The following is a 27,040-nucleotide window of genomic DNA, read 5'->3' on the forward strand; positions in this document are numbered from 1 at the left end:
AATTCATTAGATAATAATTTACAGGTTACAGGTGTTTTCTGTGATTTGTCAAAGGCATTTGACTGTGTGAATCACAACATACTTTTAACTAAATTAGGGTACTGTGGCTTCACTGGCAATGCTGAAAAATGGTTCTACACATATCTCGAAAATGGAAAACAAAGGGTTTCATTACGAGAAACTGAAGCTATAGTCATCATCAGATTGGGAAATAATGACATGTGGGGTCACACAAGGGTCCATCTTAAGGCCATTGCTTTTCCTTGCTTACATAATGACCTCTTATCAGTTATATTCCCAGATAAAGAGTTTCTTTTGTTTACAGATAATAGAAGTATTGCAATGAATAGCAAGTTAAACATAGTATGAAGGCTTTCACGACCGGATGAAATATCTTCTGGTAAACCTTGCGGGATGTAAGGTCGTGGTCCATGAAACTCTTCAGCTCCTAACGTTTCGTCCAGTGCTTTGCTGGACATCTTCAGAGGGGTGTTTCTCCTCCGGTGAGACTCACCGGAGGAGAAACACCCCTCTGAAGATGTCCAGCGAAGCACTGGACGAAACGTTAGGAGCTGAAGAGTTTCATGGACCACGACCTTACATCCCGCAAGGTTTACCAGAAGATAAGTTAAACATAGTTTTAGAAAGGGCTGCTAAAGACATTTTCATTAACATTAAAAAATGAGTTACAGGCAACTTACTGTTGTTAATTTTGAAAGACTCACTACATGTGGTTCAGAACATGTAAGAGGTTCACACCCAGCATATGCAGAAGTATGAACAAGTGTGGATAGATTAGATGTACTTTTCATTCCAATATATTCATAGTTAGGAGATCTTCCAGGATGTAGAACACATCAAAAAACAAGAATACACAATAAATATTTACAATTAAAAACAAATGTGCTAATGTACCTTTCACAAATTATAATGAAATGGTTCTCATGGAAGTGGAATAAGCCAAAAAATTTCAAACAATTTTTGTTTACAAGGTAACATCTTATTTACAAGAACTGCATTACTGTGCCATACTTATACAGAAGCCAGACTGTACATATTGCTCACATTATTTGATATTATTAACAACATTTACACATTATTTGGTTCTACTACAAAATTCATCAATGGAGGAGAAGCACCTGACCACCAATAACTCCTTTAGACTCCTCTTAAACTGAAATTTAACTGCTAATAAACTTTTTATGGCTGCTGGCAAGTTACTGAAAATGTATGTTCCTTAATAAATGATACCTTTCTGGACTAAATCTTCGTGAAGATTATTCTTATTTCTGTTGCTGATTTCATGATCTGAGCGTTGGTTTGAAAAAGAGGCATGTATTTAAAGACAAATTTAATTAAGTAATAAAGATATTGGGAAGCAGCAATTAGTATCCCTAGTTCCCCAAACAGGCCTCTATAGGATGTTCTTCTACATCTACAATTATTATTATTCCAATCTTATCCTCATGATCCCTATGTGAGCAACACTTAGGGGATTTAAGTGTACTCATAGATTGATCATTTAAAGCCAGTTTTTGAAACTTGGTTAACAGACTTTCTTGCGATAGTTTATGTCTTATCTTCAAGAGTCTTCCAGTTCAGTTTCTTCAGTATGTGTGTGACACTCTCTCATGGAATAAACAAACCTTTGACCATTTGTGCTGGCCTTCTCTGTATATGTTCATTATGCCCTGTTAGCCCTTTTGCTACAGGTCCCACACACTTGAGCAATATTCTAGAACCAGCTACACAAGTGATTTGTAAGCAATCTTCTTTGTTGACTGACTGCACTTATCCAGTATTCTATCAATAAATTGAATTCTACCACCTGTTTTGCCCACGACTGAACCTATGTGATCATTTCACTTCTGTCCATACAAAAGTGTTAAAGTGTTTCACCCAGGTATTTGTATGAGTTGGCCGATTTCCGTGGTGACTCATTGATATTGTAGTCATAGGCTACTACGTTTTTTCATTTTGTAAAGTGCACAATTTTACATTTCTGAACATTTAAAGCAAGTTTCCAGTCTTTGCACCACTTTGAAACCATATCAAGATCTGACTGAATGTTTATGCAGATTCTTTCAGGTAGTACTTTGTTATAGATAACTGCATCATCTGCAAAAAGCTTGCTGTCACTATTAATGATTAATGTTATTTGTAAGATCATTAATATACAACATGAACAGCAAGGATCCTAGCACACTTTCCCGGGCTTACCTTATTTTACATCTGACGACTCTTCTCCATCCAAGATAACACGCTGTGTCCTCCTTACCAAAAAGTTTTCAATCCAGTCACAAATTTCACTTGATACTCCATATTATCATCCTTTTGACAGTATGCATAGGTGTGGTACTGAGTCAAATGCTTTTCAGAAATTAAGAAATACTGCATCTACCTGATTGCCTTGATCCAAAGCGTTCAGCATGTCATGTGAGGAAAGTGAGAGCTGGATTTCAGACAATCGATGTTTTCAGAATCCATGCTGGTTGGCACTGAGGAGGTCATTCTGTTCAAGTTACCTCATTACGTTTGGGCCCTGGAGATTTATTCAGTTTTAATGATTTGAGCTGTTTCTCAACACCACTGTGACTGATACTGATTTTATTCATTCTTTCAGTGGTACGAGGATTAAATTGGGGCAGTTCTTCTGGGTTTTCCTTTGTAAAGGAGCATTTAAAGTCATAGTTATGCATTTTAGCTTTTGCTTTGCTAGCCTCAATTTCAATTCCTTTCTCATTTGCTAGGGACCGGACACTAACTTTGGTGCCACTAACAGCCTTTACATATGACCAGAATTTCTTTGGGTTCTGTGAAAGATTGTTTGACAATATTCTGCTCTGGTAGTCACTGAAGGCATCATGCATTTATCTCTTGACAACCAAACACTTTGTTTTAAATTTATTATGCTCTGTTTCTTTAGAAGTTTATTTGCAGTGACCATATACCATGGAGGTTCCCTTCCATTACGAACTGTTCTAATAGGTACATATCTGTCCAGTGCATGATCAACTATTCTTTTAAACATGAGCCAGAACTCCTCTACATGGTGCCACCTTGTGCTGAAAGTTTCAGGTTTCTCATTTAGATATGACACTATGCTTGTTTTAGTTGTTCTTCATACTTTTGTAATCATTGTTTCCATAACAGCATCATAGTCACTGATAACAGATTTAATGTTGGCATCTTTGAAGATCTATTTGTTGCTGTTAGATCCAATATATTTCCATCATGAGTGGGGTTCCTAACTATCTGTTCTAGATAGTGTTTTCAGACGATGCATTTAGTAATTTTTCACAGGATGTTTTATCATGCCCAACACTAACAAAACTGTAATTTTCCCAATTAATTGTTGGACGATTAAAGTCTCCACCAATGATTAGAGTATGACTGGGAACTTACATACAAATGGACTGAGGTTTTCTCTATACTTTTCAGTTACATCAGGAGATAAGTCTGATGGGCAGTAGAAGGATCCATTTATCATTTTATGCCCACCCCTGATGCTGAGCCTTGCCCAAATAAGTTCACATGCAGCTTCAGATCTCTGTGGATCTGAGTTTCTTGTCTGTTGCAACAAATACACCACCTCCATTTCCCATTTGCCTATCCTTTCAATATACACTTAATTTTTTCCTAAAAATCTCACTGCTATCATGTTCAGGTCTCAACCAGCTTTTCGTACCTAGTACTATAAGAGCTTCACTGCTTTTTATGAGCACTTCAAACTCTGGCACTTTCTTGAGTTCACATTCCTGTTTTGTGTTTTTTTAGGACTCAGAAAGCTTTAGCCTGGCTTGATGAGTTACCCCAAAAAATAACCCCTTGTGGTATTATGGAATGAAAGTAAGCATAGTATCTTAGCTTTTTTAAATTTTTATATCACCTATGTCAGAGAACATTCACACTGTAAATAGAGATTTGTTTTACAACAGTTCTGTGATATGCTCCTCCCTCTTGAATTTATTATCAAGCTGTAACCCCAAGAATTTAACACTATCAAATTCTTCCATCTGCTTTTCATCATATCTTACACATGTTATGAGAAACCTCTTTACAAGTTATAAATTGCATATGGCTTTTTTTTAACATTTAGTGATGAAGAATTGATTAAGAACCATGTATTAATGTCCATGAAAATTTCATTAACTGATCTTTCTTAGACAGTGTCACATTCCTAAGGCTGCAAATTGATAATAAATTCAGTTAGGAGGAGGATACCAGAGAACTGCTGAAAAGTCTAATCATATTTTTGTTTGCAGTGCAAATATTGTCAGACATAGGTGACATGAAGGTTGCTTCCTTTCATTCCATAATGTCATAATGTCATATAGTATCATATTTTGGGATAACTTTCCAAGTCAAGCAAAAGTTTTCAGAATGCAAAGGCATGTAACCTACATTACTTATGGTGTGATTTTATGAACGTCCTATAGAAACCTGTTCAAGGAACTTGGTATACTACCTACTGCTTCTCAGTATATTTATTCTTGAATGAAGCTTATTGTAAATAATATATCCTTACTTCCCAATAATCAGCTCAGTTCCCAAAATCAATACTATGGACAGAACAAAACAAACTACATTAACTACATAAGACACTTAATGTCACCAAAAAATGGGTCCACTATTTCGGGAATACATATTTTCAATAAATTGCCAGCAAGCATAAGACATTTAGCTACAATAAAGTTCAATTGAAGAGGTGCCTGGAAGATTTACTTGTGGCTAATCCTTTTTATTCCATTGACAAACTTCTAAACAGAATAATTTGATACACTTTGTTATTATCATCATTATTGTTGTTGCTTGTACTTCAGGTTGAAAGCCACTGGGCATGATGAGCAAATTAATACTATTTTTTATTAAATTTTAAGTTGCATTTGACATGATCAATCATTAATTTCTTCTTTTATCTCAGCTCAGATCAAGACAAATCCAGCCCAATAAGCTCTTTCAAAATTTACACTTACAAGTGGAAAGCCCCAAGTTATAAGGCAATAAAACTGTTGTATTTACCATATGTTAAAATAGAAAATTAATATACCCTTTTTCTTTCTGCAGGTACAAGCTGAGAAACAAGGAATATCGAAAGAGTCAGCCAGTTACCTTCTCTCTGCTGTTGGTATAGCTAATACAGTAGGTCGTGTGCTTTTAGGCTACATTTCAGATAAGCCATGGGTCAATCGGTTGTATATATATAATGGGTGCCTTGCAATTTGTGGCATAGGTATGCAATGTTCATTCTTATTATACATAGTCAAATATTTTCTATTATTGGAAATAGTAAGTAGCTTCTTTATGTAAATATACTATTAAGATTCTTCATCAAATATGAAACTTTTGACCTTCACTGGGTAATGTATTATAGAAGTGTTCACTATATGAACTACACAAAATAGTTTAGCATTGATTTTTCTGCCTCTGTTAAATGTGTTACAGTAAAGAGCTCATATGCTGTTATTTTGTACTTACAGCAACAGCTATGAGTGTGCTCTGCCATGATTTCTATTCAATGGCATTCTACTGCTGTGTGTTTGGTTTTACAATTGGAGCCTATGTTGGGCTAACCTCAGTTATTCTTGTTGATCTTCTTGGCCTTGACAAGCTCACAAATGCCTTTGGAATCCTCTTGCTCTTTGAAGGTGTTGCTTCACTTTTGGGGCCTCCCATTGCTGGTAAGTTTCATAAAGTAATCTCAGATAACCACAGGAAGTTCTACACGTAGCACTGTTGTTTGAATCATAGGCTCTCTTAGTGTTTAACCATACTTAGGTTGTAATTGTGGCACCCAGTTACAGATGAAGTTGTGGCAAAATACTTAGAAAATAAAATATGGTAACTGTCATTATTTGTCACAGCTATCATGAGTACTGCATATACTTTAATTTGAGGTTTCCAAAGTTGTCAGTATGTCTTGAAACTTTTCAGAGAACAGTGAGACACCAATTATTAGAATATTTTTATTATTGTCAGTCTATTAAAAAAAAAAACATTTTTCTAAGTTTCTTATGATTGCTTATATCTTGCCAAAAGAAATGGTAACATTTAATCAGAGAAAGTTTTTACAGAAATTTGTTGAAAGCATCTTGATATTTTCAGTTCATTTTTTATTTATGTAGATGTCAGAAATGACAGAGTCCTTTCACAGATGCACAATTCACCAATGAGGCAAAAATGATGTTGCCACCCTCCTCCACACACACGCGTGCATGTATGCACAGACACACACACACACACACACACACACACACACACACACACACACAGACACTGTTCCTTTGAAAGTTTTCCTTCTCCATCCTTCCACTATCTGAGCTTGTGCTCCATCTCTAAGACCTCCTCCTTCAACTTGTTACATGTAACCAGTAACATACATAATCTGCAAAGAGAATGGAGATTACATCTCAAAACTGGAGTGTTCAAAAAATTCATCTATTTACCATTTTCATGTGATGTAGCTCTTTTTTTTTCTTTTGTAGCTTGATAGCCATAGCTCAGATTCCTTATATTTTCCTCTATAACTGCCCAAGTAACCTATTGGAGAAGGACAAGGTTATACATAACACACTGAATCCTGTAATGGAAAGTAAAGAAATTGTGATGATCAAACCAACCATTAGGCTGAGGACTGCTTTGCTTTTCATAGGATTTAAGTATAATGCTGTAACTAGTGACTTAAGATGCTGTTGTGTTTAAGATAGAAACAGTATTACAAAATTGTAGATAACATGTTTCTAGGTCATTAGTTTAAAAGAATTAAAAGCCCTCAGCAAGAAAATAAGAAAAACACTTTGGAAAAAAACTGTGACAAAAAAATATTTTTCAAAATGTAGAGAAAAATTAGAATTTTCAGTGACTGTTGCTCTGCAAAATAGTGGAGAATCCACCTTTCAACAATTTTGCTTTGGCTATTGGCCACAGTGACAATCAACCCAAATCTTATCAATAATGTGACTCTTCCTGCTTTCCTGATTAATATGTCCAAAGTCTCAAGTCTGCCACCATATCACATTTTGTGTGTACCACAATATTTCTTCCAGGGAACTGCTCAGCATCATCAGATGGTGACTGCTTGTTTCTGCTGGCAAGTAGCAACTTCTGATGTCTGCACTATTATGGTCTGTTATGGGGGTGTTGTTTGAAAGTGGTGCATGTGCAATCAAGTCGCTTTCAGACAGATGACAGGAGTGTGTTCGAGGTCTCCTACTGGGAGCTGATCTGTGGCCTTACACACATGCACTGAGGTTCACTGGGTCTGGAAGCTAAATCAAAATTGTTGCTAGATGTAACCCCCTCCCCCTCTATGTTACAGTGTAATTGTAATCAGACATTCTTGTTTTTTCCTATATTTAATCGCAGCAAGCATGGGTGCCAAGTGCTGGTGCACAACCCTATTAAAAATACAGAATAACAAGACTTTCCAATGACAGGCACACTGCAACATAGTAGAGGATCCATCTACCAAACAATTTGGGTTTGGTTCCCAGCCACAACACCACACAGCACATGCACCAAAGGCCGCAGTTCGGCTTCTGGTAAGGGACTCGGATGGTGCTGCCATCGTCCATCTGCAGGCAACTTCATTGTGCATGTGCAACTTTCAAATGTAGGTACTATAACTGACTGTAGCAGTGCAATGACATCATGCAGCTGACTCTGATTTAGGCCCTCAGGGGAAATATCTTGGTAAAGACAATCATCTAGTGGTTATCGGGAGTGCCAGAAATGGTTTGGACTATAGCTCCATTTACGCAATTGAGGATAACATCAGGCATGAAGTACCCTTCAAACAAATGTGAAGGTTACTCTTTGAGTGATATCATGAGCCCTGGATGAAGTGTTACATTGAACACAGAAATGCAGAGCTTCATGACTGGGGAGACATGGGTGTGATCAATGCACCACCTTTCACACAGTCACACCACATATGGCATGGTCTCCATTTGAATGTTTCTGGTAAGAGATTATTTGTATGAGTAATTTACAGTGGCATTAAATATGACCAGACTTATATCTGTCAAATCCTGGAGATTTACAATATTTTCACTAGACCTTTTCTGTGAAAAATGTTTCTCATAGGTAGAGCTGCTGAATAGCTGTAGACACAACTGCAATAATAAATGAAGAAACAAAAAATGGCAACTTGGATTGTAAAACGTTTAATGACCAATACATTGGGACTTTTCCATTAAAACTTAAGAGGTTTGTTGAATAAAAAAGAGCTGCTCATGTCAATACAAGGCACTGGGATCTCTGAAGGTGTTTCTACAGATGTGATATGCATAATAGAACATCATCTGGAAGTCTCAGAAATTGAACAGATGCACCTAGAAGGATACAAGTTAGTATACAAGTTAGTATCACATTACTGTAGGTGTAATATGAGGACACACAGTAGATGAGAAGTTTAATTCATTCCTAAAAATATTTTTTCAGTCTTATGAATCCAGTTTTCCTTTACAAAGAGGACAGGGATGTTTACAGTTAAAGCCAAGGAAAAGGATGGATAATGTCTGGGATCAAAGTTTCGTGAGCTAGGAAGAGAGAGCTTCATTTGATACAAAGGATTGTCTCTAATCAAGAATAAAAATGTGCTGTAAGCAGTACTGCAAAATTTTTCACCTCATCATAAAAAAGGCAAAAATCATGTACTGTGCCCAAAAGTTCAGAATTCCAAGAACAGGGCAAGGACAGCTCAGAGCAATCTTGGGGATGAAATTAATAAACTTGGCAAGCCAAGCCAAGCTAATCATGTTGGGTGGTATACTTAGCAACTACTTTGTAGTCCAGTTGTCTGCTGGCTACAGTTTGGTGGGGGCCATTCATACAGACACGTAACTTGTTGTTTGGTACTAACAAATAGGGAGACAAGTGATCTATTGTGTTAAAATGTATGGATCAGAAACCCTAGGTCGAGAATGCACAAATGGCTGATACACACTGAACAAAATAATAATTTCATGTTGATCTGAAGATGGCTTAACAATGAGCTGAAACTAGTTATCAATAAAGAAATTTTTACAATCTTGAACCAGGATTTTTAATCCATACATTTTAGATGACTTATTAGTTGCCATGTCCACATAGAATATGGCACAGTAATTGCAGCTAAACTGGTAGATTGATTGGCTGCTTTCACAGGTGGCCCTGCTTTTGACTGAGTAGTATAAGGGAAAGTCAAACGGAAACTGAGCACCCAACACCACTCAAAAGTAAACACCACACTTACTAAGGCATTTCTTCCACTTGGGGATGAAGCAATCAATTCCTGTTTCATAGAATGCAGTTGCCCATTGATGGATTCACAACTGCACTCACTCTTGCACTTCTTCATCCAACTGAAACTAGCTTCCATTGATGATTTTTTCAGGTTGCCAAAGATGTGAAAATCACTCAGTGAAAGATCTGGGCCATACACAGGATGTTGCAATGTTTGCCAAAGAAATGATTGAAGTGTAGCTTCATCCAATTGGCAGTGTGGCGGCAGACATTATCATGCAACAGGACAATTCCATTCAATAGCATTCTAACAGTCTGAGGGCAAATGGCAAAGCCAACAGTGGAAACCTCCCCATCTCTCCCACCAAAGAAATCCAAAGCTGTTCACAGAAGTTCTGGTAACATCTTGATGACCTCCCTCTTTGACTGGAGAGCCTCTCTTCTCATAGAGTTCCTCAAGTATGGAACCACAATAAATGCTCAGCGCTATGAAGACACTTTGCAGAAACTGTGCTGTGCCATAGAATAAAAACACCCAGGAATGCTATCAGATAGAATCATCTTGTTGAATGGTGATGCCCACCTCTACACTGCCACTCAGACAAAAGCTACACTTTAGCGATGCTACATCCTTCGTACAATCCCGATCTTTCACCATGTGATTTTCACATCCTTGTTGACCTGAAGAAGGGCATCCATGAATGTTGGTTTCCATTGGATGAGGAAGTGCAAGAGTAGGCACAGTTGTGGACCTGTCAGCAGCTGGCCACATTTTACAAAATGGGACTTCATTATCTTATCTCCCAGTAGGATAAATGTTTTAATTTTGTGTGATCATTACTTTTGAGTGGAACCATTCTGTGATCCTATTGTGGCAAGAGTTCAGTTTTCATTTGACTGCCCCTGATAGATGTCTGTAGGAAGACTGGAGTGGATGGCAGTGGGGGGACGGATGGGATATATCTTGCATTTAGGTTTATTGTTAGGATGAGGTTATGAGGCATGGGTTTGGGAGAAGGGGTGGAGAAAGGAAAGACAAACATATTTTGTAGGTTGTGTGTGGAGTGGAATACCACTTTGGGAGAGGTAAGGAGAATATTGGGGAGGATATTTATCATTTCAGGGCATGATGAGAGGGAGTCAAAACCTTGTGGAGAATGTGATTCAATTGCTCCAGTCCTGATTGGTACTGACTCACAAGAGGTGTGGTGTTTTGTGACTGTACAGTGGGTATGTGGGGGATGGTAGGTGACTGGTGAGACAAAGTATCTGAGATCTGTTTTTGGACATGGTGGGGAGGGTAATTTCATTCCATGAAGGCCTCAGTGGGATCTGTGAACATTTGGAGAGAGATTGTTTGTCACTATGGATGTGATGACCACAAGTCACTAAGCTGTGTGGAAGGATTTTCTTGATGTGAAATGCGTGCCAGCTGTCAAAATGGAGATATTTTTGGGGTTGGTAAGTTTGATATTGATGGAGATACTCAGTTAGTCACCCTTTAGATGGAGTTTGACATTGAGGAAGGTGACTTGTTGGACCAAGGTGACCAAGTGAAGCAAATGGGAGAAAGTGCATAGAGGTTCTGGAGGAATATGGACAGAGTGTCTTCACCTTTTGACAGTTGGTCACATTAATGTGAGTGGTCAGTGTAGCTGATCATGGTGACCAGCAAGGAGGTTGGAAGTTTGAGCCAGGAGTTGAGAAAGATTGTGTTCAATAGCTGCAAGGCAACAGGAATTGTCATGTTAATGTAGAGGGTGGTGACCAATGACAAGCAGGGTGCCAGGTGGTAACAGAAAAGGAACTGCAGAGAGTCAGTAGAGGAAGTAGTTGGTGTCTTTTATATATGAGGGAATAGGCTGGAGGTGTTGGCCCACAGGGGCAGAAATAAAGGTATCAGAAGTACAGATCAATGGGCACGCAGTGGATGATGAGGCTCCGTTTGTGAAATCCCTGAATAACCAGCTGGATAATAAACTGAAATGGGTCCAAGCATGTTCTTTTAATGTAACACAAAATCTCAGCTCTGCCTGCTTTGCACTCAGAAATCTCTCTCATTGTGTTGAGCTGCAGACAAGATTGCTAGCATACATAGCTTATTTTCACTCACTTCCATCCTGTGTCTTCTGGAGCATGGCAGCTGAGGTGAAAAAAATGTTTATTCTACTGAAGCATGAAAGAAGAGCATCATGTAAAGTTCATAAGTAAGCATTTTCCAGAAGCCTTTCAAGGACCTAGGGATTCTTACACTTACATGCCAACAACATACTCACCTCACAAAATGCAAGAAATAGTAATAATCTTCATATGAACTATGCATCCCTCTTTAGGATTCAGGATGAGTTTTATATTTTATGCAAAAGTCTATAGAAGCTTACAAGTGGACTCCTGGCTGGAAATTGAAAATCATCAAATTGTAAACACAAAGTAAAAGAAAATGTCATTAGCCACTCCTGCAATAAATTTGAATACTCGGACCCAGGAATGTTAATTCTACATAACTATAATATTTTTATTAGACAGATTTTTGCCATTATGTAGTTGTCTGTGTAAAGTTAAAATGCTTTGTTTGAAGTATTAGATAATAACAGCAGATGAGTAGTATAGAACAAGGAGCATGGGATTTTTTGAAGTAGCTGTTTTTCTCCTAACATAAATGTGTGAAGTAAGGTAAAAAAAAAGTCCTGTGACTAGAGCCTCCCGTCAGGTAGACTGTTTGCCGGGTGCAAGTCTTTGGATTTGATGCCACTTCAGCGGCTTGCGCGTCGTTAGAGATGAAATGATAATGATTAGGGCAACACAACACCCAGTCCCTGAGTGGAGAAAATCTCTGCCCCAACTGGGAATCGAACCTGGGCCCTTAGGATTGACATTCTGTTTCACTGGCCATTCAGCTACCAGGGGCATACCTAAAGTAATGTAGAAGTGATTACAGTCACTGCAAGTATAAGCTTGCATGGATTAGCAGTAGTCATAATCTGTTGTTAGTATACTATACAGAAGTGGCTGGCAGTGGTTGCTGTATAACTTGGCTCAACAACATCCCAGGAGGCTCTCTGTCTAGATGGGATTAGCAGAACATGATGTGTGCATGACTGAATGATGAATGATTGAATGAACAAAACATGATCCAGTGGGAGACCTAAGATCGATAGATTGAACTTATTAGTAATACTTGTATATAGATTCCTTCCCTAAATATAGTATGGAATGGGACTTCGAAGAATAATTCAATAATGAAAAACAGTTATCCCGAGTAGTAAAGCATGTGCCAAAATAGCATCCACCATACAGAGTCAACATTGGTTGTGGTTGTTTTTAACCAGCTTTGGTTTGTGAAATTTTTGCTGTGTGATGTGAGAGCAATACTTGTTAATTATTGCACCCTGTTAATAGCAACTGAGAGAAACTTTGTTGCAGGTTGGCTGTATGATGAACTGGGTTCATACGATCCTGGTTTTTATGTTTCTGGTGTTACGATAGCACTAAGTGGCCTCATGTTGTTTGTTATACCAAGTTTGCAGAGGAGACAAAATTTACGTTCTCAAGAGGCAGAATGCTGACAAAGAAGTAATTGTGTCTACATGTGAGGAAGCACAACTCTTAATATTGTGTGTGTTACAAGAAAAGCATTTATGCAGCTGTATGGAAAGTAAAGCAAAGTGATAAGTAAGGAGACCAGATCACTAGCTCTGTGCTAAGTGAAAAGTGACTTAGAGATAAGTATTGTATGATTCAATATTATCAAGTGATTGTTATGTTTGTATGTTTATTTAATGTGTCAGGTGGGCTGCTGGGTAAAGTGCAATATTTTATGTTAAGTTCTTTGAAAATACCAAGGAATTTAACTTGGACCGATCTTTTTGTAAAGACTTGCACATTACTAATTTCCTAATGTTTATATAATGCTGTAAAAATGCCTGCAAATGTCATTATATGATTAAGTGGACATATCAGGTCCTAAAATTGGCATATTACTCATAAAAATTTCTGAGAGTAACTTGGACTGTGATATCATATTTTTATTTACATAATTGTAATGACAAAACAAAGATGTTTTGTTTCTATTATTCCCATAACAGAAATTCACTGTAATGTATGTTAGGTTATTTGCCATTTTTACAACAATTCATTTTCTAAATTATAGTGGGCATACAGAAAGTGGGTGACTTTTATAAATTTATATGTTGCAATAAATAATGGTTATTTCAGACAGTGGCTTCAGCAAATATGAAACATTGAAGGTAATCTCCTCCTTGCTGTAATTTGATTCACAATTATCATGTTGGTCTGCCTGTCAGGGTGTTCCTCAGTTTCTTGTGGGTACCTAGACACACCAGTAATGGCAGGATAGTGCTAGCCTGCCAAAGAAAAAAGAAAACATATTTAAAGAGTCAACAGTAATTTATAAGACATAAACACTGAATTAAATAAATAGATTTAAGTGCTTGTGTCTATTGCAACATTTACATCTACAGTCCTCAGGATTGCCAAAGATAGAAAACATAAAAAACAACAGTCAGAAAATCTATAATAACCATACTCAGAGCAGCATTCACTCCTCTTAGGCAACAAATATTGTTAAAGACAAATTCTTGTTGAAATATTTTTAAAATTTAATATCTGAAAAATATGCAAATTATCAGGTTTCCATTTTTCATATTTAGGTATTCAGCATGAGAATGCTAATTGTTTATGCTAGAATACTGTAAACATATATATTTAAAATTTTATTTGAGAAACCCAAGGTACTCCAGAGCATTTTAATGGCATTTATTTGTGTCCTACAAGCAAAGTTGAAGGACCTGGGAAAATAGGTACAGCAAAATATGACAGAGAAATACTGTCGAACCACAAAGGCTTGTGAAATGAGCAGTTATGAAAAAAGCTCAATTATTTTTGCAATTTCAGAAGAGTCTGAGCACAATAATGATAGTGTAGATTTGGGAAAGACATCGTTTGACACTGCTTTCCTTGTTTTAGAATAGTTTCCCAAGTGATATTCCCACCTTTGAAGGAAAAGGTGTACTAATAGTACTGTTCATATTTTCTGATGAACTGTAGAACAAATAGTTTTCATTTTCAACATCAGAGATAGAGGTAACTGAAACCTCAGACAAAACATTCCACCCTCCTAAGCCAAAATTTTTAGAAGATGATAATATCCTAATTTTTGTAACTATAGAAAATAAGTGTAATTCACTGAAAGGTAACAAAATTAACATTTTTTATTTTTTGTCTTTTTATGTTTTTTATGTTGATAAAAATAGTATTTCATCTCCTCATATTATTAAATATATCTAACTTAATAAGGGCAAGAGAAAGGGGAAATATGATAAAATACTTTGGCTCAATCTACAAAAAGAATGTTTTTCACTGAACTCAACTCTGTCTTTTAAAGTGATCTTATCCTTCTCAGAAGCTAAGATAAGCTGTACATGATATGCATGCATGCATGCTCTTCTGTGGAAGTTTACATTATGCAATAAAACGATAAATAACTCATCTCTTATACAATCAACTAACGCTTTCCATTAGTTTCCTTGTCTGAATTGTAATCCATTGGATATATAAGTTACATAACATAGTAGTCTGATCATGTGCAATTGTCTTCTTTTAACATCCCAATGCAGTTTGTACCTTTGTCAGCATGCCTCATGCTGCTTTCTAATAAATCCTTCATCTCTATTCCATTCATACCATTGTATACTATAGTGCAGTTGTGAAAGTAGCACTTTCTTCCTACAAGTGGATATTTACTTAACTGTGCCTTGGGATGAAAAGGGACGATTAAACAGTACTTTAAAAAAGTGGACCACCATTGGTCATGTCTGATAACAATCACTGATATCATCTTGTCATATCAGCTATTTGGATGAATGCATGAGTATTGTACCTCTCACCATTCCTGTGAATCCCTATTTGGAATTTTTTATCTTTTGTTTCACAGTACTTATTATGGTCATTTATCTTATACTCTTCCAGGCTATTTCAGTTTTTATTCTTGTTTAAGCATCAACCTATTGCTTATTATACACTTCTAATTTGTACTTTCATTTCTCCTTTTCTTTATCCTTATTCTTATTCCTTGCATGTGGACATTTTTTTTCACTTTGTCATTTATTTTCGCCATCTGTCCTAAGCAGCAGGAAGTTCATGTGCCTCTAGCCTTTTCAGTCTTCCTTTTTCCTGTTATCACTTTACATTTCTGTTATTTCATGTTAAAGCACTGCATATAAAAAACTTTGGCATTATTCAGAAGTAAACTGAAAATATCACATTTGTGAATGAGTGGAGCACATTAGGTTTTGACTACATGTGTCCTCTGCAGCTACATTGGGTGCTTCATTATCACTCCAACCTCAGTCAGTCCCTGCTAAAAGAAGGATTAGTTTTGTGTATTCAAGATTTACTTTAACAGTTATCTCATAATGTTAAGCCATTAATATACAGTAAAAAACAATTTAATTTGTAATTTGCATTCCTCAATCTACTTTATGCAGGATCAAAATTTCCTAATAAATTTGACAATGTGGTAGACACAATTTTGGCACAAAATCGAATGCCAGAGACTTGACTCTCTAGGTACCTGTATTCCTCCATCCAAGCTTCTGAATCCTTATGTGTGAGCTCATCACAACTGACAGTCTCTCAGCTATTACTTAATATCTCTGTTTTTCCTGTCTGAAGCTGTCGTTTGGCACATTATAACAAATTTTTCAAGGCAACAGATGAGTATGACTGCATGATCTTCCACCTACAATCTCAACTCACAGTTTCGTCTTTAAAATGAATGTGATTTGTTTTATCAACAGCTATGTTCAGTTCTGCTCTTTCTGTGATTGTTTGATTGTTAACAGAGACAGCATAGCCTTTTTTATTTACTGTGATGCAGTATCTTCAATGAACAAAAAATGTATAAGACTTTTGTTACAACATCAGTAATGCACAGACAAGATTGGCCTTTCAAAACATCAGCTTTCCCCCGACATGTGGTTTAAGCTTTCTTTTCCTGCATACATTTTATCAAATAGCAATGCATGTCTAAAATTAAGTGCTTAAACTCTACTCAAACACTTGAGTCCCAATGAAAATGAAAAGAAAAATGTGTTTGCTGTATGCGGAGACACTTTGTCACTGCACATTATAATGAGAAAAGGCAGTGACCAAGACAGCCAGACTTCCTTGAAAATGTGTTGTGCTACAATCAGACATGTACATGTATATTTTTATGCATGTATTAACAGTTTGTGCCACAATATGAAAGAATTAATTGTCTGAATAAACAATTTGAAACATTGTGTGTCTTCCTAACTGCTATTTTTCATATAGATGGTTTCTGTACAGCCCACTTCTCTGAAAACTTTGTGTAATACATACAGTTAATAAGCAACATTTAGTATAAGCGGCCTCTATTGACATTGTAGTAAACATGCATATATTTTTAATATAACATATTACTAATCATTATATATATTTTGAGATTATGATATACACTAAAAAGAACCAAACTTGTGAAAATTTTCACAACACACTTCATCATTACATTTCAGTCAAAGCATACAATACTATTCCAGTTATGCTTCCCAAATATCACCATTCTTTTCCTGGCTGATATTACTGACCCTATTCCTGAACCATTGTCATCATTTCATTTACATCACTGCTGCCAAAAAGAAGGTGTCTTTATCTCTTCCACTTTCAAAACTAAAGGAATAGATAGTGTAAACATTCTCACAATGAGAATAACCTCAGGAGAATAAGTTCAGTAATTTATCTACTTATACAGAGAAAAAAATAGACCATTTTGTGAAAATTTGAACAAAATAAGAGTTATGTAAATACATTTAAATCCCAGTAGTACATTTTCAGCAATGTACACCTTGATAGGCACCTTTCGTCAACTTTTATTCTAGACAAAGGTGTAACAATACCTTACCTTCTTGCAAGCAGACGACCAAGAAAAATATAAACCTTAAGGTGCATTATTTCTTACATTATTGTTATTGTTGTGGTATGTAAATAGTAATTTTTAAGAATATATTTTGTTGTATATATGACTTTCAACATGAGAAGCTGAATTCTCTGTCTTCTGTATGTTGTGTTGTTTTATGAGACTAATGTTGTTTATGGAAAATGAAATTTATTCTCATATATATTTGTCAGAAAAGCAGTTTTTAATTTGTATATACGTTATGTTTCTTTATTTTAAGAGTGTTTCTATATGGAGTTTGCTATATACTGTGAAGTTTTGTGTGTAGTATTATATTAAAATCAGATATTTTTGTATTTGTTGCATTTATGTGATCACTTACAAATATACTGTGACTTATTTACAAATTCGCTGTATACATTGTAAATCCTGAAGTATTTATGAACAGGCATCTACATTAACTGGCACAAAAGCATCTCTGTATTATTGTCAGGTGTGAATTATCATTACAGAACTATTTTGGCTATTATTTTAAAGTAATCAAATGAAGATGTATTTTTTATCATAATTATGTTTCTTTTAACAATCAGTTGTCACCGGCATTAAGTCATTATAAAAATACTTATAGTCAAGGAAAATCTGTCCAAAGTTGAACCTTACCTTTTTGAATTTGCTACAGAATGTCATAAGCATTTGTGATGAAAGCAGTTACTGTACTATGTTTGCAGTGATAAACAAATCAGCCTATGTGTAGGAAAATATTTGTTTTGTTGATTTACTATGGAAAGGATGACATACTCAAACAGGGTAGCTGTATGAAGCTAGTCACAAGGATGTGGAACAGTGTAAACTGAAGAAATGAATAAAACTATTTATAAATGGTGACTTTACTCCATAATGTCTGCTGGCTGTGCTCAAATAAATACAACATATCAAAAAAACATATTTTGTTTTTTATTTCTGAGGAAAATTATGTTTGTTTGTATAGTGAGACCAGGCAAGCCGTGTTTGTCTGGTGATGATGGCACTGTGTTGCATTGTTAACTTATTTTTGAAAATATTACACTGCTTTATTTGTGTGTGTGTGTGTGTGTGTGTGTGTGTGTGTGTCAAAATATAAATTGAAAAGAAAATGTGACCAATCATCATTATTTCAAACATCTCAATGACTGTCAGACAGTTACGTTAAATTAATGTAATATGTTGAAGAGAATAATAAAAATAGAACTAGAATTATAACAACTAAGAATTGTGAAGTGAGTATAGTACAAGGATCACAATCTGCTGTTTAACAATTAAAAAACTAAAGCTAAAATTCTGGTGTATACTAATGTTCATATTATGCAGGTTTTTAATTTTTCCGGTATAAAGATTGGTGATAACATTCCCTCTTAATTAGTTAGCTAGTTGCATGTTCCATAAATCATTTGGATGAGTCTTTTCTCAAACTGATATGATATGCATCAGTTTACAGTATATATATATATATATATATATATATATATATATATACACACACACACACACACACACACACACACACACACACACACACACACACACACAAAGATGATGTGACTTACCAAACGAAAGCGCTGGCAGGTCGATAGACACACAAACATACACACAAAATTCAAGCTTTCGCAACAAACTGTTGCCTCATCAGGAAAGAGAGAAGGAGAGGGAAAGACGAAAGGATGTGGGTTTTAAGGGAGAAGGTAAGGAGTCATTCCAATCCCGGGAGTGGAAAGACTTACCTTAGGGGGAAAAAAGGACGGGTATACACTCGCACACACACACATATCCATCCACACATATACAGACACAAGCAGACATTGGTCTTTAAATATGTCTGCTTGTGTCTGTATATGTGTGGATGGATATGTGTGTGTGTGTGTGTGTGTGTGTGCGCGCGCGAGTGTTTACCCGTCCTTTTTTCCCCCTAAGGTAAGTCTTTCCGCTCCCGGGACTGGAATGACTCCTTACCCTCTCCTTTAAAACCCACATCCTTTCGTCTTTCCCTCTCCTTCTCTCTTTCCTGATGAAGCAACCGTTGGTTGCGAAAGCTAGAATTTTGTGTGTATATTTGTGTTTGTTTGTGTGTCTATCGACGTGCCAGCACTTTCGTTTGGTAAGTCACATCATCTTTGTTTTATATATATATATATATATATATATATATATATATATATATATATATCTCTAAAAAAGAAAGATGATGAAACTTACCAAACAAAAGCGCTGGCAGGTCGATAGACACACAAACAAACACAAACATACACACAAAATTCTAGCTTTCGCAACCAATGGTTGCCTCGTCAGGAAAGAGGGAAGGAGAAGGAAAGACAAAAGGATATGGGTTTTAAGGGAGAGGGTAAGGAGTCATTCCAATCCCGGGAGCGGAAAGACTTACCTTAGGGGGAAAAAAGGACAGGTATACACTCGCACACACACACATATCCATCCACACATACACAGACACAAGCATATATATATATATATATATATATATATATATATATATATATATATATATATATAATGTAAAATTCTATGTACCGACTTGACAGAAAATCCTAGGAAGTTCTGGTCTTACATTAAATCAGTAAGTGGATTGAAACAGCATATCCAGACACTCTGGGATGATAATGGCATTGAAACAGAGGATGACACGTGTAAAGCTGAAATACTAAACAACTTTTTCCAAAGCTGTTTCACAGAGGAAGACCGCAAGTCAGTTCCTTCTCTAAATCCTCCCCGAACGAAAAAATGGCTGACATCGAAATAAGCGTCCAAGGAATAGAAAAGCAACTGAAATCACTCAACAGAGGATAGTCCACTGGACCTGACGGGATACCAGTTCGATTCTACACACAGTACGCGAAAGAACTTGCCCCCCTTCTGACAGCTGTGTACTGCAAGTCTCTAGAGGAACGGAAGGTTCCAAAGTATTGGAAAAGAGCACAGGTAGCTCCAGTTTTCAAGAAGGGTTGTCGAGCAGATGCGCAAAACTATAGGCCTATATCTCTGACATCGATCTGTTGCAGAAATTTAGAACATGTTTTTTGCTCGTGTATCACATGATTCCTGGAAACCCAGAATCTACTCAGTAGGAATCAAGATGGATTCCAGAAACAGCGATCGTGTGAGACCCAACTCACATTATTTGTTCATGAGACCCAGAAAATATTAGGTACAGGCTCCCAGACTTCCAGAAGGCGTCCGATATAGTTCTGCACTGTCACCTGATAAACAAAGTAAGAGCCTACGAAATATCAGACCAGCTGTGTGGCTGGATTGAAGAGTTTTTAGCAAACAGAACACAGCATGTTGTTCTCAATGGAGAGACGTCTACAGACGTTAAAGTAACCTCTGTTGTGCCACAGGGGAGTGTTATGGGACCATTGCTTTTCACAATATATATAAATGACCTAGTAGATAGTGTCAGAAGTTCCATGCGGCTTTTTGTGGATGATGCTGTAGTATACAGAGAAGTTGCAACATTAGAAAATTGCAGCAAAATGCAGGAAGGTCTGCAGCGGATAGGCACTTGGTGCAGGGAATGGCAACTGACCCATAACATAGACAAATGTGTGAATACATAGAAAGAAGGAGCCTTTATTGTATGATTATATGATAGCGGAACAAACACTGGTAACAGTTACTTCTGTAAAATATCTGGGAGTATGCGAGTGGAACGATTTGAAGTGGAACGATCATATAAAATTAATTGTTGGTAAGGCGGGTACCAGGTTGAGATTCATTGGGAGAGTCCTTAGAAAATGTAGTCCATCAACAAAGGAGGTGGCTTACAAAACACTTGTTCGACCTATACTTGAGTACTACTCATCAGTGTGGGATCCATACCAGGTCGGGTTGACGGAGGAGATAGAGAAGATCCAAAGAAGAGTGGCGTGTTTCGTCACGGGGTTATTTGGTAAGCGTGATAGCATTACAGAGATGTTTAGCAAACCCAAGTGGCAGACTCCGCAAGAGAGGTGCTCTGCATCTCGGTGTAGCTTGCTGTCCAGTTTTCGAGAGGGTGCATTTCTGGATGAGGTATCGAATATATTGCTTCCCCCTACTTATACCTCCCGAGGAGATCACGAATGTAAAATTAGAGAGATTCGAGGGTGCACGGAGGCTTTCCGGCAGTCGTTCTTCCCACGAACCATACGCGACTGGAACAGGAAAGGGAGGTAATGACAGTGGCATGTAAAGTGTCCTCTGCCACACATCGTTGGGTGGCTTGTGGAGTATAAATGTAGATGTAGGTGTAGATGTAGATGTTAACACTGACACACTATCTTCTAGTCCTACCCTTGCAGCTACACTTAAAAACTAGTTAGTATAAAGTAGTAGATAAGTAGAGTAACTTGGTAGTGCAAGAGAAACAAAGAGAGCCTTTGTTTCCTTCAAAATAGCTTCTCTTATCCTACTATATATAGTAAAAATAATTCCCCTAATTGTCAATATGAGTAGAGCAAGCAGTGTTCACTTCTGAGTTTATACCATGGCTTGTTCCATGTCCCCAAAGGATTTCCTTTATGGTGAGGTTTGTAGAACATAATGAGTGAGTGAATGAATGGAGTAAAAAACTATCAGTGCGAGCATTCTGTAGTCACTCCAACAAGGGCATAATGTTTTACAGGATAAACATATGAGTTAACTGTATCAGTACTTGCATACCCTAAGTTAATTTAATTGAACATTTTGAGCCTGGAACTAATTACAAATGGAAATAATGCTTAATATCAGGAAAGGACTTTAAAAACCCAATGGTACTGCTTTTGATAGGTTTGACAAGGGGGGAAAAATTAAATCTACACTAATTGTGAAAATAGTGATAATCATGAATTACATGATATGTTTCTTTGCTTGGCCATCTTCCACATTATACATTATTTTTGGCTTTTCTTTCATAGCTAACAGCAGTTCAAAAGTACTGTTATGACATGTTTTGCTTTTATTCATAAATCATCCTCTGTGGTCATTCTGAAAATACATACTTGGTATTTGTATGTTAAAAACAGTATTTCTTTATAACACTGAAATACAGTTTACAGAACATGTCTTTGCTTTAATGAAAGTTCTGAACATCACTGCCATTTTTTTCCCAATTTATTAGCAATGTAGAAAGCCATCCACATACACTGATAATCATGAAATGTTGTGGAAAGTTAATGTTCAACATGGTTTTGTTCAACCTCAACCTCTGCTAGTTAGTTATTTAGTAACATGTTCCATGTATCATTTTGCATGATAGACCATCATGATGTGGGATGAGTCATTATACAGTCATATCACTAATTTGTACATAAGGTTGCATTCTGAACATTTCTAATCTCTCTCTTTTTTTTTTTTTACAAAAAGAGAAAAAGATACACAGTAATTTAGTAATTTTTTTACACATTATGGTAACATAAATTCTTCTATGGAATAGGACGAGTTGTCAAGGAGAAACTTTCTCAGTTTGTTATCAAATTTTACTTTGCTGTCTGTCAGACATTTTATATAACTGGGCAACTGAAAAATTTTTGTTGCAGCATTGTGAGCACTTTTTATGCTAAAGACAACCTTAATGTGGAGTAATGAACATCATTTTTCCTTCTGGTATTGTAATTATTTACCCTAGTGTTCCTCTTGAACTGTAACAAATTATTTACAACAGGCTTCATGAGGGAGTAAATATAGTGTGAAGCAGTAGTCAGAATGCCCAACTCCTTAAACAGTTATCTACAAGATGATAGTGGGTGAGCACCACATATTATTCTCATAGCAAGTTTTTTCACTATGAAGACATTCTATCTGAAAGATGAGTTACCCCATAACATTATTCCACATGACATTATTAAATGAAAATATGCAATGGCTATACCACCAATCCAATAACATTTTACTTCATCTAGGAGAATACTGTTATTCATACAGTCAAATGCCTTAGAGGTGTCACAGAAAATACTAACCAGTGCTATTTTATTATTTAATGCTTGTAAAATCTGGTTAGCGAACATGTAAACGGCATTCTCAGTAGAACACCCCTTACGCAGTCCAAACGGTGATTTGCTAAGCATACTATTGTTGCTAAGGTGAGATACTATTCTAGGATTTATCACCTTCTCAAATATCTTGGAGAATGATGCCATCAGTGAAACAGGCTGGTAATTAATGACATCTCTCTTATCACCTATCTTATAAAGAGATTTAACAATGGCATATTTCAGTCTCTCTGGAAAAATACCTTGAGTTAGTGATGCATTATATATTTCAGACAAGATTGGGCTTATTACATGAGAATAAATTTTTAGCACTCTGTTGGAAACACCACCAAAACTGGATGAGCCTTTATTTTTGAGTGAATGTATAATTTTCTTAATTTCAGAAGGAGAAGTTGGTGCTACATTCATATGATTGAATTTTATCATTCTCAACATACTGCTGTGATTTTGCTCTTGAACTGTTTGTCCCTATGCTTTCTACTATATCTAAAATATGATTATTAAATGCATTTGCTACTTGTGACTCATGATTTATAGCCCTTCCATTCAGTTCAATAGTGCTACCATCTTGTTCTGTGGCTGGCTGTGCTGTCTCTCACTTCATTACATTCCATATTGCCTTAAATCTGTTGTTGGAAGCACAGATTTCTGACATTATGTACATATTCTTTGATTTTTTAATAACCTTTGTTAGTAATTTTGAGTATTTTCTATAGTGTGTAACTACTGCAGGATCCCTGGTTGTTCTTGCCAAAATATACATTTCCCTCTTCCTTTCACAAGATACTTTAATCCCTCTAGTGATCCATGGTTTTTTACCTGGATGACTAGCTTATGCAGAAATCTATTTTCAAATAATGATATGAATTTATCATGGAACAGATTAAATTTTATGTTAGCATTTGGTTCATTATAAATTACATCCCGTGTCATCTCCTGTAAACTATTCTTAAAAGCATTTGCCCTGGAGTCATTAATTATTCTATCTGATTTCCACTGAGGAGTATCCATTGCCATGTTATTTATACCATCTAACTGTGCATCATGACCAGAGAGAGATCATTTGTTGAGTAAACTGTATTTTCTTACTTTGAGCTTCATCAAACAAAACATTATCAATTAGGGTCTTGCTGCCTTTATCCGCTCATGTTGGAAAGTTAATTATTGAGACAAAATTGTAGGACCCATGTAAGGTTCCTATATAATTTTTTCTATTAGAATTCTTTAGAAAATCCATATTGAAGTCACCATTGATTATTAATTGCTTGCTGCTGTCTGACAGGTACCACAGTAAAGAATCCAGATTCCTCGTAAATAGTTCAAAATTTCACAGTGGGGATCTATATACAGTTACAATTAAAAGTAAACTATTTTCCAGCATTAATTCACAAGTACACCCTTCTATGCACTGATCACTACAAAATCTACTTGTCTCAATGTTTCTGAACTTGTGTTCTGTTTTAATGTATGTAACAACTCCTCCTTTTCCTATGTTATTTCTGCACAAGTAAGCTCCAATAATGTAATCTTTTATATGTAACTTATCTAACTCTGTGGTACATGAGGAGCTCAGTCAGGCACAGAATGTTTATCTTTTCAGAGCTCTCTAAGTTTTTGAAACAGACAAGAAGCTCTTCTACTTTAATACTCAGTCCTGTAATACTTCGATGAAATAAGCTAACCTTACTTCTGTCCATCATTAAGCATTTTGTGAGGCTCTTCTATTATTTTCACTTCTTTCAAAACAGGGTGCCTGAAACCTGATTCTAACCTAAAAAAATGTGTCCCTCTGACACCAGCAACCACAGGGATATTGCTATGTGTGAGGTGGCCCCCTGTATATTATCTACAAGATGCTCAGCTAACCTGTCTTTTCCTCTCTTATTCAGGTTTTGTTTTAGGGTGCAAAATCAACTAAGGTCATATGCACCCATGTCAGAACCTTAGAGCACTAAGATGAAAAAGCAGTTAAAAGTGACTATGCATTGAGCCCAATCAATGGAAGGAAAGAGAGCTAAGAACAAAGACTTCCTCTTGAAGGAAGGCCCACAAATTATGCAGTAGAGACAACAGAGGTCCTGAACTAAAGGTTAAAAGTCCTTTACCATATTGCTACAATAGGTAAGAAATAAAAAGCGGATGACAACCCATGTGCCATTCACTAAAACAGCCAACTCAGACAGAAAACATACATTAGAACGTAAGTGGTTAAAAAAAGGGCATTCCATCAACCATTAAAGGTGGTTGACAATTAGCACAAAGTAGTGGGGGAGCACCACTTAAAAAATGGTGATGGATAAAATGACAGTTCCCAGTATGCAACCTAGCTAAAATGACATCGCTGTGAGAGGGCCTAGAGGAGGTTGACTAAGCTGCTGGGAAAGGTTTAATTCCCTGGAGCTTGTTCCCATGAATGGACGACCAGTGGTGATGCCAAAATGACACCAGCTGCTGACAGACAGCAACACAGAGATCATCAGAAGAATGGAAGAACTATCAAGCCAAGGCAGGAGGACTGCAGCCTTGGCAGCAGTGTCAGGAGCCTCCTTTCCCATCAGACTGCCATAACCAGGGACCCATATAAACATCACCATGGCTCCCTCAAGAGTGAGCAAGTGGAAGCTCTATTGGATCTGTTGCACTAAAGGATGGACTGCGTACAGCACACAGAGGCTCTGAAGGACACCAAGAGAATCAGAGCAAATGACACAATTGAAAATCCTGTGTCACTGGATGTACTGCATGGCCTGATACAGGCAAAGCGCTCTGCTGTAAATACTGAGCAGAGTTCTGAAAGCCAATACGAAAATGGTCGACACCAATGATAAAGGTACACCTGACACCATGGTCATTCCAAGAGCCATCAGTATACACAAAGGTACTATTGTTAAGTTCCATGCGAAGGTCAAGAAACTTACAGCGAGAGATAGATATTTGGAGTAGCGTCCTTAGGGAGTGAATGAAGTCCAATTAGAACGGGGGCTGCTGCATGAAGTCAGGGTGGTGAAGGGTTCACACCCACTGAGAAAATGGCAGGTAGTGTGAAGCTAAGCTGCCAGAGCAATAGCTGAAAGTGAACTCCAGGAGGCAACAGAGAAAAGGGGCAGTCCCTGTACTGGTGGTCAAAGGAGTCATTGAAGAAGGAGGCATAGGATGGGTAACCAGGCATGGCAGACAAATGGCATGCAGATCTGCTGAGCAGAACATCACACTGGTGTGAGAAAAGTAGTTTGGCAGGTTCTGCATAGAGAATCTCAACTGGGATAATGTAAAAGGCACCAGTGGCCAAACAGATTCCATGACAGTGGATTGTATTTAGATGGCATAACATGGATGGATATGCAGATGCACAAATCCAACACCCAAAGTCTAGTTTTGAACAGACAAGGGATTGGTACAAATGGAGGAGGGCAGTCCAATCCACTCCCTGGGAAGTACCACTGAGGACACATGGGACATTAAGGGACTGGGTACAGTGGGTGGCCAGGTAAGACATGTAGGAGAACCAAGAAAGTTCCCTATCAAGTATGAGCCCCATTGCACTGCCAAAAATTCATACAAACAGCTTTGTCAGTGGAAAAGTGAAATCCATTGTCAATGTGCCATGAGAAAAGAGGGACGAGACATTGTTGAAGACATAGTGCAAGAAGACGAATCCATGGAGAACTGCAATAGATCACAAAATTGACAACAAAAAGGGAGCTGGAGGTGTCCAGTAGGAGACAGGCCACAATAGGATTAATGGTGATAGCAAAGAGGGTGACACTCAGGATGGAGCCCTGAGGTGCCCCATTTTCCTGGATGGAAGTATCTGACAATGCAGACCCCACATGTACCTTGAAAACTCACTCTTTCGAAAATTCCTGAAGGAAACAGGGCA

The 27,040-nt window shown here is 37.0% G+C and overlaps 2 protein-coding genes across 2 annotated transcripts in view; one reads left to right on the top strand and one right to left on the bottom strand.

Moving 5' to 3' along the window:
* LOC124616537 (monocarboxylate transporter 12) overlaps nucleotides 1-18,084 on the top strand; it is a 678,171-nt gene extending 660,087 nt beyond the window's left edge. Inside the window, exons 8-10 of the mRNA XM_047144854.1 lie at nucleotides 5,068-5,233; nucleotides 5,481-5,681; nucleotides 12,649-18,084. Coding sequence (XP_047000810.1) covers nucleotides 5,068-5,233; nucleotides 5,481-5,681; nucleotides 12,649-12,791 — 510 coding nt within the window. The 3' untranslated portion in view covers nucleotides 12,792-18,084. The remainder of the gene's footprint in view (nucleotides 1-5,067; nucleotides 5,234-5,480; nucleotides 5,682-12,648) is intronic.
* The window catches only part of LOC124615984 (visual pigment-like receptor peropsin), a 173,328-nt gene continuing 159,523 nt past the window's right edge, over nucleotides 13,236-27,040 (bottom strand). The window contains exon 8 of the mRNA XM_047144193.1: nucleotides 13,236-13,589. Coding sequence (XP_047000149.1) covers nucleotides 13,509-13,589 — 81 coding nt within the window. The 3' untranslated portion in view covers nucleotides 13,236-13,508. The remainder of the gene's footprint in view (nucleotides 13,590-27,040) is intronic.

The sequence above is a fragment of the Schistocerca americana genome, chromosome 5 (assembly GCF_021461395.2).
Source record: "Schistocerca americana isolate TAMUIC-IGC-003095 chromosome 5, iqSchAmer2.1, whole genome shotgun sequence".
NCBI classification, from domain to species: Eukaryota; Metazoa; Arthropoda; class Insecta; order Orthoptera; family Acrididae; genus Schistocerca; species Schistocerca americana.